Here is a 14,576-nt window from a genome sequence, read left to right as displayed (position 1 = left end):
AACACTTCTGTTCCATGACAATATTTTATTGCCTGTATTAAAATTGTGACAGGAATTCATGTAGGGCTCATGTGGGCTACATATCACACAAAAAATGTAAACACAATAGGAATGAACAAATGAATAAATTCATCTAAGAAATAAATTAGGTATGTTGCATGTTACAGTAAAAGTGCATGGTGAAGAGTGCTATTTCAGGATGATAATGGCACAAGAGATTTTTCTTTTGCACTACACTTGTGCATTTAGACAGTCAGCAATTTTCTGCCAGCTCTCCTTCCGTGCTTTAGCAGCGGCGACGGTGTTGCTTTTAACGTTAATTACATGTTTCAGCTCGTAATACTTCCTCATGATCACCTCCTGCTCCTCCTGAGTGAAGTATGCGGTCCTTCTCTCTCCGGCCTGCTCTGACGCTCCAGACTGCTCCATGTTCGTGATTGGTCAGATGCAGCAGGCTCCGCCTTATATGCGTGCACGCGCTCATTGCCTAGCTGGATCCACTTATGAGGTTGATAACCAGTGTCGTAAAACCGTGTAGCGAGACCACCGGCTACCGCTCTCAGTTCAGCGAGGTAGCTCCAAGGCTATCTCGCTAGGCTGAACTTGCTTCGTAGAACAGGGCCCAGGGCCCTACTCTGCGCCAGAAACATCCTGACCAAAACATCAACATACAGGCAGAGGAGGGGGGTTGAGGCAGACACAGACACTGACACATACACATGGAGGACTAGAAGTGATGATTGAGCAGGATTATTCCTGTAAAAGTTGTTTTTTTAATTTTATAGGAAAATCCTGCATACTCTACCTGAAAGTAAAACTATCACAGACATCACCCTGAGTTATACTTCACTACTTAAAATAAATGTAATTTCAAAACAAAACAAAACATGAAAAGATCTAGAAATTAAATCAGTCTTTATTTATTCATTTCACAGAAAAATACAGCCAGATACACACATTCAATTTCAAACTCAGTAAGTCTGCATCCACAGGAAACCTCTCTGCTAACAAAATGATTCACATTATTATGAAAAGACTCTGAGGAGATGAAACCAAAAGAAGAATCTGTGATTTTATGGTGAAAGACAAAAACAGCATAAGGCATCTTTTTGTAAAACGAGCCTTTTTAAGGCTTTCTCTTCCTGCAGGAGTAAAAATAAAACATGCTGAGATCCAGCGAGGGGAGATGTTAGACGACGGAGTGATCGTCTGCTGAACGCTGACACCTCATCAAAAACTGATTTTAATGACTGGAGTCGTTTTTGTCTCTTTTTCCTGATTACAGACATTCGTTTTGTTTTGCTGCAGTTTTTGTTTTTTTTCCTTCAGAAATCATTGTGTGCTGATAAAAAAAAAAAAACCTGACAAGTCTGTTTCTAAGTGCTGGAGCTGCATTATGGTAAGTTTGATTGGATGATAAATATTTTTCATCAACAAGTCAAAGCTCTTTGAGCATTTTTGAATAAATCCAATAATAATAACAAACATACTACACAAATGTAAATGTCTTTGGAAAAAAGGATGTCGTCCCTCTATAATAAAAACATAATCCACTCTGCTCAGATCAACATGTTACAGACCAGCAAGAAATCTTTGCCTATGAACCAACATCTTGTTTATCCTCACAGCCTGCACTGACAGAGGATGAAGAAGAAACACGTCGATGTTGATTTGATGCTTTTTGTGTCGTTCATTCCTAGTTCTGTTTTTATTTCTCATCCGAGGAAATCTCTGGGAATGGACTCTTAAACTGCTTTGGCTTACACAGACTCATCTTTACATCTGTTTGATCATCCGTTTAGAATGCTGGTGCACAGCTTCAACAAAAGCCCCCACGTTCTCCGGGTCCATGTCCGGGTACAGACCGTGGCCCAGGTTTGCAATGTAGCCTCGTGTGCCGAAACCTTCTATCATCTTCTTCACGATGTCAGAAATCTTCTCCTGGAGGGGATAGATAGAGGAGGAGAGCATTAAAGGGGGATTTCAGTGTTTAATAAAGCAGGGTCTCATCTTATTGATCAGGCTTCGGGGTCTAAATGACTGATGGGTTCGTACAGTTCTTCAGCAGACTGTGATGATTGTTTCATTATCTGTCAGAGAAAACGCACTTTATCAGAGTAAATCCAGCGAAAAGGTTTGTTTTTCCCACTGACAGTCTCAGATTGTTATTCTGAGACTCTGACATGATTGGATAGACAAAAGAGCTGTATTTGTAAAGCACATTTCTTACACTGAGGGAGATCTTGGTGTTTAACAGAGCGATGAAAGACACAGAAATACAACTATGGAGAGCAGAAGTGAAAGCTTTACATTCACTGAAGTAACTGATTTAAGATTGGCAGAAAACAACCGAGCAGACAAGAGGACGTGAAAATCTGAAAACTGTTTCAAATTTCATTAAGAGGTAAAGAGTGCTGCATGAAAAAAGGAATCTGGTTTGGACCTGAAGGTGGAGAGGTTTGGAAGATTGTTCTGCAATAAAACAAAAACCTGCTTCTCCATGTTTTGTTGTCATTTTGTCACAGGTCATCTGTGGGTAAATTCTGACGTTTAACTCTTTAAGCCCAGACCTCTTTTTGAGTCTTTGCTAAAAAAAATGACAAACCCAAATTGAAAGGAGTACCTCTCTGCATTTACAAGGTCTATGCTAGAAAAATGTGGTGTCAAAATAATAAAAAAAAACACTTGTGGAATTTGTTCAGAGGTTTCAGTATTGGTATTTATGTCAGTGGCTCAGAGTAATAACTCAAGTACCTTTTATGCCTTTTGTCGAGAAGCAACCTCAAAGTCCCCCAATGAGAGGACCTTAGGGTTAAGATGGTTAAGGGTTTAAAAAACATTTTCAAGTTGCTGAATTATGTTTTGAAAGCCTTGAAGAGCATTACTTTGACCTCGATAGAAAAATCTCAGGTAGGTAGAAGTTTTAGCTTAATAATTTTGAGAAATGAATACAAACATGCACCTCAGGGGAGACACAGAAGTGTTAGCTGCAATAGAGTTGTACTTCTTATCTTCTTCACTTGTCGTTGAACCTATCTCTACCCTATGTTGGTTCCCAGGACTGTGGCAGGACTTGACCTATGCACTCCTATCCTCTGCTCCTTTCTGGATAATAAAACTTTTGCCATCCTGAGACACATCTTCTCTCAAGGATACAAGTGTCTACCCCCACGCTCTGCTTAACAATCTTCTTTCAGTCCCTCCCTAAGAATGCAACTTCCCGACTTACAAATAGAATTTACATCTTTCCAACAACTTCATCCCTTTGACCCCAAACAATGGTTTTAATGAAAAAACCAGAAGATGTAAAGCAGGGGTCATCGGCTACATCTGTCAAAGGGCCAAATTTTGTTTCTGGCAGACACTGAGGGCCAGATGTTCTTAATGAAAAAAAATCAACATTGTATTCTAAGTAATATTCTAATATTTGATATAATCATTTTTACTCCCAAGACTTTTACCTGTACTGCAGCAAGCTACCACCAGAGGATAATTGCAATATGTTCGGTTTCATATCCGTGAGGCCGTCAAGCTGTTTATCACTGATGCAATAAGAACAATGGCCAGAGAAAGACCTTCTTTGTATGTCCAAAGCTTCAGAAGTGTCACTTTCAAAGAGCCCTGAGCCTGAAGTTGATGCATTAAAGCTTTCATTAAGAATGGACTGATAAGTATGTATTTATACAGCTAATTCTAGAAATGCTGTAACCAAACTGTCACTGCTGCTAAAGAATACAATTTGAGGCGTCACCATGACGCAAAGCATGCAAGCATCAAGAATTCCTATCCTGAACAGTTAGAGAAACATTTCCACTCTGAAACTCTTGGCATAAGATACTTTTCAGAGGGCGATTTATTTGCATCTATTACAAAAAAGATGCAAAAATAATTTAATGGTTTTTCCTCACCATTAGAATATATTTCAGTAACATCCTGGGGTCAAATGGAAAGCTTTAAGGGCCTTAATTTGGCCCTCAGAACACCAGCTGAAGTTTATTCAGGTAAAAGTTATTACACCAGTCTCAGTGAAAGTTTTTCTGCATCCAGTCATTGATTTCCTTGATACATTACAGAAAAGATCCTCACAGACGGAAGAAGATGTTTGTTGTTTGTTGTGAGACTTTGGTGTTTAAAATTTATAAGGAAATAAAATCACACAATTTAATTTATTTAATTAGCATAATGTGATTGTCATGCAACACTTTAGTCCTACTTTAATGTTATACTCCCTTTCAGCAGACTGTCTGCTACAAATTGGTGTTAGTTGCAGGTTTGTATGATAATTTGTTACCTGACAGTGTTGAATATTATGATGACCCAGTCCATATTTCATATTCCAGATCTTAATATCCAGAATATTGCCAGGATCTGGATCGTACTTTTGCATGTGTCAGAAATCATTGTGACATTGTCTTGTATTGTTTTGCAAAGCAATCCGGCCATTTATCATTGAGTTATATACACATATGTTTAAACATTCCTACCTCACAGTGATAAAGAATCCTTTAAAAAAGTCCTGGATCCAGACATTGATCCAGATCACCTCCAAAGTCTAATCACTTCTTCCATTTCCCATTTTAAACATTTCCTGAAAATTTCACCAACATCCGTTCCTTTGTTTTTGAGTTATGTTGTTCACAGACAAACAGACAAACTCTCCCCAAAACATAACCCCCTTGTTGGAGGTAAATATAAAATTTCTGTAGCAGCTGTGAGGTAAAGTTTTAGTCAGGAGGCTTTGAAGCAAAACACTATTTTTCTTTATCTGAAAAGGTTTATTCCCACTGAAAACACCAACTGTTGTCTCTGTGTGTTGTCTGTTCTCACAGTGAGTCAAAAACAAACACTTTCAATGGATATATTTTGGATGTTTGCTATTAAAGATTTAACTGCAGCCTTTAAAGTCTGCATTACTCCTAAAAACTGAAGCACCAACTACAGCATTTCTACAACGTGTTCCCATTTGTCCCTAAAACCTAAAAACATGTGTTTAGTAAAACACAGCACATCCACCTCAAAGCTGTGGATCAACTGGTGGCATTTTAAACCAGCTGTGGGATAATTTATTCATTATTGTGTGGAGACTGTTTTGGTGAAGACTTGTTCGCTGCTGTAACCGGGTCAGAGGAAGAACAACTTTGGAAACTTCTGCTGAAAAGTTATACAAAATGTGTGCAAACAAAAGTTTGTCAGAGTGAATTACAGCGCTTCTCTTCAGCGTGGAGTAGAAATGTATGAATAGAAACACTGTGGGATGAAAATAAGATCCACAGCTTGTGTGCAGGCGGCTGAAAATAGCAGCAGCTGAGAGAAACACTTGAAGAAAGTGAAGTGAAACTGTTTTTCTGTCACTTTTCTTCCTTTGAGTTTTGTTTTTATTGTTAGAAAAATCTTTAAACTACAGTCTGGAAGCTGAGCTGTCACCACCAAACAACTAAACCTTTCTATGAACCAGGTTTACAGGTGAAACTAAACTTAGTTCATGTTAATTATTTTACTCTTACTCTGGGATTTTACTGAAAACAGGGGAAAAGACTGTCCAGGAGCTGAGATTACCTTTGGAGCGTAGAGAGCACAGGGGTCCATGTTTCCCTGCAGGCTCACCTTCCCTCCTGTGCGCTCCCTGAACACACACACACACACACACACACACACACACACAAAGTAATCCTTTAACCAACAGGTTACATATTTGACAAGCCAAGCAGGAAACAGAAATTTGTTGACTTAAATTCTGCAGCGAGTGAGGAAGGAGAGGTCAGCAATGGTTAAACTGCTCCTCGGGGAAAAACAGCAGACACGGCCTCGCTTGGCAAAAACACCTGAAGCTCATTTTCTAAAGTCCAAACCATGACTGTGGGTTTGCAGTAGCTGCATCAGTCTGAAGACTTTTAAGAATCTTTTTTCTGTTCCTCTTTCCAATCATGAGATAGCTCAACAATTTAAATCTTCAACTTCAATCTGAGGAGGTTGTCCTGCTTAAAAATATGTCAGACCAGAGAGCTGATGAGCTAATGCGAGGCTTCACCCTGAGATTTTGTTGAAGGAAAAAACTGAAGGGGTGGATGATTTTTTTTTCTATGCAATATAAGTTCCAGCAGTGGGGTCAAAAAATCAATGTGCATTTTAAATGTGTGTTTGCGCGTGCGTCTATGTTACCTTGCTGAACGTGGGTCAATGGTCCAGTCCAGTCCAACCACCTCATAGTTAGACTGAGACAGCTCCTCCAGACCATAATGAGCATCTTTTGCAAAAACAATCTGTCAGACAAAAAGACAGAAATTTTAAAACAACAGATTTTTAAGGCAACTTCTGCATTAATGTCTGGTGAAACAGCACCATCTTGTGGCGAGCAGTAGCACTGTTATTGTTTTGAGACCAGATGGATGCTTAATGACCCCTCCTGGGACGCAGACTGTTGTTGAAGCAACTCAGTGACGGTAAGAATAGAACAGAGCGCTGAAACTAATAAAGAAAGTAATTATAACTGTGGGACAAACAGAGAAATTCAGCGGTAAAAATAAATAAATTCAGCTGTCACAGATGACGAGCAGAGCTCATCATTAGGAACTCATGTTGTCAAAAAGTAGACATGGAGGAGAGCAGAAAATAAAGTGAAACTATGAAAAACAGGAAGTCTAAATACAGGATTATTTATGTGAATCTATAAAACAGAAGATTTAGACTCAGTGCAGCTGTCACTCACCATGGGCACGTCCTGTCCTGCCTCCTTCAGTTTGTCTTTGACACAGCGAGCGATGTCTCGAAGGTATGGAAGAGAAAACTCTTTGAACTCCGCAGGGCCCAGAACACCGGCGTGGGACTCAAACACCTGAAGTGCCTGAAAACACACAAACACAAAAACACAGAGGAGGAAGTCACACATTTAGAGAGCACACACTTGATGATAACAAAAGACAGACCGCACAAGATTTCTCTCTCCTGATCTTACAGTGTGTGGCACTCTGAGGACTCCACACACTAACAGACTCTTCAGCAGAGCTTCAGCTTCTTCACGCTCAATATTCCAAATGTTGCGTAGTAAAATGTGACTTTCGTGTAAACAAACACAACGGACATACAGGAAAATAAAAAGATTTTTGTTTTAGGACTCTAGAATTTCAAAAAAAACACATAAAAGAAAAGGGATTATAGAAAAGGTTGTGGAGACGGCGAGGATATGGGCTGTATGAATAAAGTAAAGTCATATTAAGTATTACAGGTAGATTTCTTACTTCCTCTTCGGTCAGTGAGCTGAGTCAGCTTGCGTCTTGATTGGCTTTGCTCTGGTACGCATGACATTACACACTGTGCGTGCTCGGCTCCGCTCAGAACGCCCCACACACTACAGTAGTTTTAGTCGCAAATACTAAACATGCTCATTATCTACGATCTCTAGATCGGAGGCCTTCCGAGCGGCTCTGACCAGAAGAAATCACCCTAAATACACCCCAAACCACGGGAAAATCACACATGATGTCATCAGACAATCGGGCCTTTGCTGGCTTTGACCGTAAGGGGGAGATCAGGACAAAAATCAGCCTGATTATCCTGTAGTGTGTACCCACCTGAAACTACCTTTTGACTCTGCGGAGGAAAATTGGAAAGTCCAAAAACACATCAGAGGACACAAGACTACCTAGATTTAAGTTATAAAACTAAAAATGTGAAAATTAGTACAGAAAAATGTTGTTTGCAGCTCGAAATAGTCTGAGTATCAAAAACAATCCTGATAAAACCCAGATCCTGGTCCTGATAGTAAAACAAAAATTCCTCAAACTGCCCCCTAATGGAGAACATTTTCCTCAGTTAGAAGCAGAGTTTGCTGATGTTACGCAGCACGTAACACTGCAGGAAACTGACCCTTTATCATCTGGAGACAGATACCGAAGAGACAAATAAGGGACAGATGAAGTTAAATTTGAGTCTGTAATAATGACACATGGATGTTTGAGTACACTTAGTGACTGATTTTTACAGAAAGCACTCAAAGAAATAGTAAGCAAATAGAGCTGAGTAAGAGTAAGAGCTGCTAATCCTTGATCATTTTCACAAAACCAATATTGTCCCTTTTCAAAAGTCTGAACAACCCTGTCCTTAAGATTTCATTCATTTATCTGCCAAATTTGGAGACTGAAAGGACTGGTTTTATTTGTGCGGACATAAAAAATTGGTACGAAAATCAAATGATGGTATTTTAAAGGTGATTAAAATGTGATATATCACATATAACTATTCAAATCCAGTGAAGAATCACAGTTAAAACTTTACTCATTTGACAGCCCTTGTTTTTTCAATCAATATGATGTCTAAATAAATTGAGTTGAGTTTAGATCATAGACTGTAAAGAAACGGACGTCCGCTTGCTCGGCTCGAAGTGAGGTCTCCACAAAAACTGCTCCCCCTGGTGGCTGGCTGCAGTATAGGTTAAAAAATCAGGCTTTCCAGCCATTACAGATGGACTGTGGTCAAACTCTAAAAAATTAATACTCCTCATAGAAATTTTTCTCATGTCTGATTGTTGTGGTGATTTGAAGATATTTGTCTGTCTTGTATTCAAGTCCTCTTTTTTCTGAAAAGTTTCGTTTTTATTAGTTATACGAGGTTAAAAACAAGGCTTTTTGACAGCTGCTGTTCTCATGTATTTTTTCCAGGAATGTAAAATATGTCGGGAGGTAGAGTCAAGAAGTGATTAGACTCATCAAAGAAAAAAAATATATATTTCCGACACCCAGCTCCACTCAGATTCTCCCAGAATCCCTCATCGTCTCTACTGCGCAGACTCTGGCTGCAATTGCTGCCAATGGCTGAGCCTGAGACGGGGGTATTTTGGCTCAAAACCGTACAATGATAAATGGTGGGGCCACACTGTCCTCTCTATAAACAGTCTATGGTTTAGATGTTTTGGTCATTTTTTTCTTTTAAAACCTTTCCATAAATTCAAACCATCTTTTTTTTTTAACTTGTATAAAAATACATCAAAGTCAGATGATTATTCTACAAGTGGAACCTGATGAAGACACTAAAAGAAGTAAATTATTTTTAACTAAATCAGATCATCTTAAAAAGACTGAAGTCTTTATTTTATGTCATCCTTTTTCTGTCATATTACAGCATGTTTTCTGACAGTTTCATGCCCTCTCTAAATCACCAGTGTTTCTAAATTACCAAAACATCACTGCAGACTTCAAATCCTCCCATAGATACTTCAGTGTTAAATAACACTCTCTCTTTTCTTCCTGATCCAGTCAGGGTTTGAGGGAACACAGGCCGAGTGGGTGCTCTATGCCTCTCATTGAGCTCCAAACAGTAAAAGGACACTATGTTGTGCCACACTGTAGTGAAATGGCAGCACACTCTGCTGGTGCTTCAGTGTCTAGACTTTGTGTCGTCATCCAGGTTTGTGCTTTTAGCTTTATCAGGAGGAAATGCTGTCTCCTACAGATTTATTCTGCTGATACTGGAGCAGGTTTGTTTCCGTGAGAGCTGCGCAGCATCAGCAGATAGTATTTATGTCTCGACTCTGACGCACTCACAACGTGACGTCATCTCACCTGAGCTCCAGCTGCTACCTGTCCCAGAAGATACTGCACGATCACATCTGTCAGCATCTTCAGCAGGATGTGGCTCGCCTCAGGGTGCCGGTACAGCCAGCGCTTCGCCTTCGAGTGGGTAGTGGAGCCTCCACCTTCGATCATATAGGACATTAGCGTCCACTGTGGAGAGGCACAGAGACTTTAAGAAACTACAAACACAAGGTTACACTCCAGGTTAACCTTTCTTAAGGGCATCTTTAAGTCTGTATGAGTTTTCTCTCACCGGAGCTCCAGTGAAGCCGATGAGCGGCACTTTTCCCTCTATCTTGTGTCTGGTCAGTGTGATGGCTTTAAAGACATAGCTCAGCTCTTTGTTCACGTCTGCTTTGGGGTTCAGACGTTGCAGGTCTTCTGGCTCCTTCAGGGGCTCTGGAAAGGTGGGACCTTTACCTGGAACCATCTGGACATCCATACCCATCGCCTGGAGGAACAGAGATCAGTGAATAAAGGAACTAGAAAAGCACTTAGAGAGCCAGTACCTCCGCCAAACATATTGTGATTGCCATGCAACACTTTAGTTCTACTTTAATGTTATACTCCCTTTCAGCAGACTGTCTGCGACAGTTTGGTGTTAGTTGCAGGTTTGTACGATAATCTGTTACCTCACAGTGCTGAAAATTATAATGACCCAGTAAATATTTCATATTCCGAATCTTAGTATTAAGAATATTGCCAGGATCTGGATCGTACTTTTACACCTCTCAGAAATTATGGTGACCTTGTCTTGTATTGTTTTGCAAAGCAATCCAACCAGTTATTGTAGTTATATACACATATGGTGAAAATGTCCCTATCTCACAATGATAAAGAATCCTTTAAAAAAATCCTGGTTTCAGACAGTTAACCCGATCACCTTCAAAATGTAATCACTTCTTCCTTACCCCATTTTAAACATTTCCTGAAAATTACATCAAAATCTGATTGTTACTTTTTGAGTTATGTTGTTCACAGACAAACAAACAAACAAACAGACAAACTCTCCCAAAAACATAACCTCCGTGGTGGAGGTAACAAAGAGAAATAGTATTAGTACCAAACAATCTGGACAAGAATTTCATTTTTATACCCAAATTATCATGCAGGCTGGACACATCAAACCCCCTTATAAAACTTGGTATGTCTCTTTGTGTTCAATTTATTTTACCTAACTCATTGTTGGCGATTATAAAACACAAGTAACACTTCACTAGCTAAAAACTGTGCTTTAAGTTAAATTACCAAAAATCAGAAATCTAGTGAATTTACACATTAACTGCTGGTCCAAAACATTTAATGTTTTACATTTAAGTTCATATAACACTTTTGGGAGTATCAATGCTATGAGGGCCTACAACTTCTGTTGTATTGAGAATTTTCCATGGAATCATATTTGCTGGTAAATTTATGCAACAGACCCAATAAAATGTGCACAATGAACAACAAGATAAAAAGAAAAAGATTTTTTTTCTCTACAGAAGAGTTCTGGCTCATATGCCGCTCATTTCTGCACTCATATTTGGATTAAATTTGAGTTGAGACACAGAAGAGTGGTTGCGTCACTACTATTATCTAAAACAGGGGTCACCAACCTTTTTGAGACCGAGAGCTACCTCATGGGAAATGATTGGCACAAAGTGCTACTTGTTTCTGAACAAAACTGCGCAGACCACTTTTTTAATAACATTAATCATAGAAGAAGTAGTGATACTATGTGAAGAGACTGCTCACAGGTCAATGTTAATTATTTCACAATTATTATTAATGATTTACAGAACAATGATGTTGGGAAGAAGCTACATTGTAGCCAGTGCTGATTTTTGTAACACACCTCGTGGGCACACTAAGTGGGTCTTGCCGGCACCAGAAGGAAAAAGTTTAGTTATTCGATTAAGTGCTTCAAGTTATTTGGCTGCAGGTGCTGCCATCAAGTGAAATAAGAAGTGTGTTTTTTTCATGTTGAATAATGTAGCCATAGCTATCCACAATTAAAATCACTTCAACAATATAGTTTAATCCTCAACAACATTTAATGACCAGTGCTAAATATTGACGAAGAGCTGGGTCTGAGACTTTCAGACTCATTCTACCCCTGAGGACAAAGAGGTTTACATGTACATGCAGAGAGGCCTGCTAGAAGAAAGTAGTGGTGGTTGATGTGTGAAATTACAAGGGCCTGTCCCAGAAGCTGTGTGGCCTGTTGTGTAAGGTAAGGTCTGATACTTCTGATATTATAGAGGGCATATCAATAAGATCAAGCAATGGTGGCCACATGAACCTTAAAGGTCAGCTGGTCATCAATCATGACACCTAGATTTCTGGCAGAGTTTGTGGCACAAGTTGATTGGACTCGAGCAGGAAACTGATCTGTGGTTGAACTGAGGGACAAGCAGGAAGTACAATAAGCTCAGTTTAGGACAGATTTTGCTGAAGGTGGTTTTCCTTCATCCACACGCTGAGACATTTGTGTCCTCAGGTGGAAAAGACAGGATACAAAACAAGAACATGTCCCTGTCTTTAATGTAGTTTCGATTTAAATGTTAGAAAACAATAACCTGGAGAATGATTCTGTCCTGCTAATATCAGAAAGTCCACTTCTTACATTTCTTCTTCTTCTTCTTCTTCTTCTTCTTCTTCTTCAAGCTCTAAATTTCAGAGCTGGATGAAAACTGGAGGTTAAGTCTACACGCTATTAATGCGTAATGTCTGAACAGCCTCACCTGTGGGATCACCAGTATGTCAGAGAAGATGATGGCGGCATCAAATGAGTAACGTCTCAAAGGCTGCAAGCAGGAAAAAAGGAGGCAGAGGACAGGAACGAGATCATTGCATGAGAATTTGTTTCCCACAGTGATGACACAACAGCGAAGTCTCACAATTATCAAAGCATTTATTCAAATGTTTACAGTTTCAGCTTGAAGACTATGAATTTCACAACAGTTGTTAATTTAGGAAAAATGAACTCTGTAGGGAGTCATAAAGGCAGTGCTGTACCTGCAGAGTGAGCTCACAGCAGGCCTCAGGTGAGCGACATGTGTCGAAGAAGTCCTTCCCTGCTCTGAACTCACGAAACTCTGAAAGTTAGACAGAAAATGTAAGTCTTTATGTTGTTGTCCTAAAAGTGTACAGACTCAGACATGTAAGACAGACACAATGAAGTATACTAAGTGTTTAGTTATTGACTTTTCTTCAGTGAGGACTGATGTTAGCACCTGGTAGATATCGTCCTGCCTGTCTCATACACCACACAGGAACATGCTCAGTTTCTTCTCCTCTTGTTGCTCGTAGGAATGTATCATTCAGTAGCTGAGGGAAGTCCTTAGGGCTGGATGGACACAAAAAAGCACTTAACATCCATAACTTTGCGAATGAGGGTACAACCAGACTGACAGAAAACCAGCCCCCTGATACAGGGAGAGATAACAATAAAACAATGGAACGAACGCCTGTAGTATTCACAATGTGCATGTGAAAAGGTTAACTATTGTTCAGGTTCATCCCTGGTAACGTTAAGTTTATTTAAAGACAGACTTATGCTATTTTGTCTGAGGGAGGAACTAACTTTCAAAATAACTGTCCACACAGTAAACTATTTAATATATGTCAATAACTCTGAACTAAATTTCTGAGCACTGCCCCTTCAGAGAAGTTTGTTTCTCTAGCAATGTCATAATCATTATAACCTGCAAGCAACAATAACGGTACAGAGTATTGGTTATCTCACTAACAGGCCTGACCCTCCCTTTCTCATCATGCAATCATATCAGACGTCCAGCTGCAGAGCTGTTAATGATAGTGTGGTTATTTGAAATACCCCTCCTCTGCTTTCTTATCATCCTCCTACAGTAGAAAACGGTTACATTCATGGTTTCTCAGGATGTACACACCATGTCCGAACACCAGGATATAGCTCACTATTACACTGATCAAAAAACATAAATATGTCCAGAAACACTTAATTCCTCTGACCCAATCCAAAAACTGTGACTTTTACAGTAAATTCAAATACTTTTTCTACACAGGCTAGTACTTATGGCACATGAATTACAGCTAGACCAATGCAAACTATGTTAAAGTGAGAAAAAGAAAAACAGCAAAAGAAAAGCAAAGATCTCAAATCACATTCAGTCACAGTCAGAACAACAATAACCAGACATCAGATCACTGTTGTGTTTTAAACCATAAGGTACGTTGTGGCAATTCAGACTAAAACAAATAAATTTTATCAAAATATAATTGTGTCATGAATTATCTTTAAGCCGAATTTATCAAAACATCTCAATGGATGGTTTAAGTTAACAATATGAGTCACTGGGGTTATTCACTTTTAAGTAATCATAGAAAACTATCGAAATACTTGTTTTCTGAATGGGGTTTCTATAGCACAGAAAAAGCAACGCCATTGAGAGCGATTAAACAGCAATAAACTAAGATATTAGAAGTACTGTATTGTTGACATAATAAACAGTTAGCCTAGAGCTAGATTAAACAGAGGTTGTAGAAAAAACGTGTTTTCATAAGAGTGACACAAGCACGTTTCGTAATGTCATTTTTGTCATCTATCAGCCGAATGTTGGCCGTTATAAAGTCAGGCCAACAACAACACTACTTACAGGATGAGATCGTCTTTGCTCATGTCTGCAGGGCTGAAGAGATGACACACTCTGTCAGATGCTCCTCTGTCTGTCTCTGAGGATGATAGAAGCGACCTGCAGCTCCTGAGCTGTCAGAAAAACCTGCTTCGAACAACCCTCTGCTGCTCCGCTGTGGGCGCGGCCATCTTGAACAACCACGTGATCATACCAGGAAATAGGCCGGTCATTCAGCGTAAACGACGTCATGATGAAACGCTTTACTTTTTTTCAGTCCAGTGGGTGTAAATTACTAAATTTATTTATTCATTTTTTTCTGCATCTTTAAAAAAAAAGAAAAAAATGAAAATAGGTAAAGTTAGGTTAAGTTTTGATGAAAAATGAGAAAACAAAGGCAATTTCACATGTAGTA

The 14,576-nt window shown here is 39.3% G+C and overlaps 1 protein-coding gene across 1 annotated transcript; it reads right to left on the bottom strand.

Moving 5' to 3' along the window:
* Positions 1-898: 898 nt before the first annotated feature.
* On the bottom strand, positions 899-14,364 carry urod (uroporphyrinogen decarboxylase). The gene is made up of 10 exons (XM_074688713.1): positions 14,186-14,364; positions 12,785-12,897; positions 12,567-12,646; positions 12,293-12,355; positions 9,820-10,017; positions 9,555-9,716; positions 6,707-6,841; positions 6,160-6,260; positions 5,557-5,623; positions 899-1,941 (listed from the first exon to the last, which is right to left on the bottom strand). Exons 1-10 carry the CDS (start codon positions 14,206-14,208, stop codon positions 1,777-1,779), a joined length of 1,107 nt encoding a protein of 368 aa, XP_074544814.1. The 5' UTR covers positions 14,209-14,364; the 3' UTR covers positions 899-1,776.
* Between the last annotated feature and the right edge of the window lie 212 nt (positions 14,365-14,576).

The sequence above is a fragment of the Halichoeres trimaculatus genome, unplaced genomic scaffold, assembly GCF_033239565.1.
Source record: "Halichoeres trimaculatus isolate MK-OKI-2021-1 unplaced genomic scaffold, fHalTri1.1 fHalTri1_scaffold_15, whole genome shotgun sequence".
NCBI classification, from domain to species: Eukaryota; Metazoa; Chordata; class Actinopteri; order Labriformes; family Labridae; genus Halichoeres; species Halichoeres trimaculatus.
The sequence above is the reverse complement of the archived record's forward strand: the minus strand, read 5'-3'. Positions and strand labels throughout refer to the sequence as shown.

Coding starts and splice junctions, on each gene's coding strand:
- urod (XM_074688713.1), bottom strand. CDS start 14,208: ATGAGCAAAGACGATCTCATCCT. Junction 9,717..9,819: donor TCGGCTTCACTGGAGCTCCG/GTGAGAGAAAAC, acceptor GCCTCTCCACAG/TGGACGCTAATGTCCTATAT. Junction 6,261..6,706: donor CAGGACAGGACGTGCCCATG/GTGAGTGACAGC, acceptor TTTGTCTGACAG/ATTGTTTTTGCAAAAGATGC.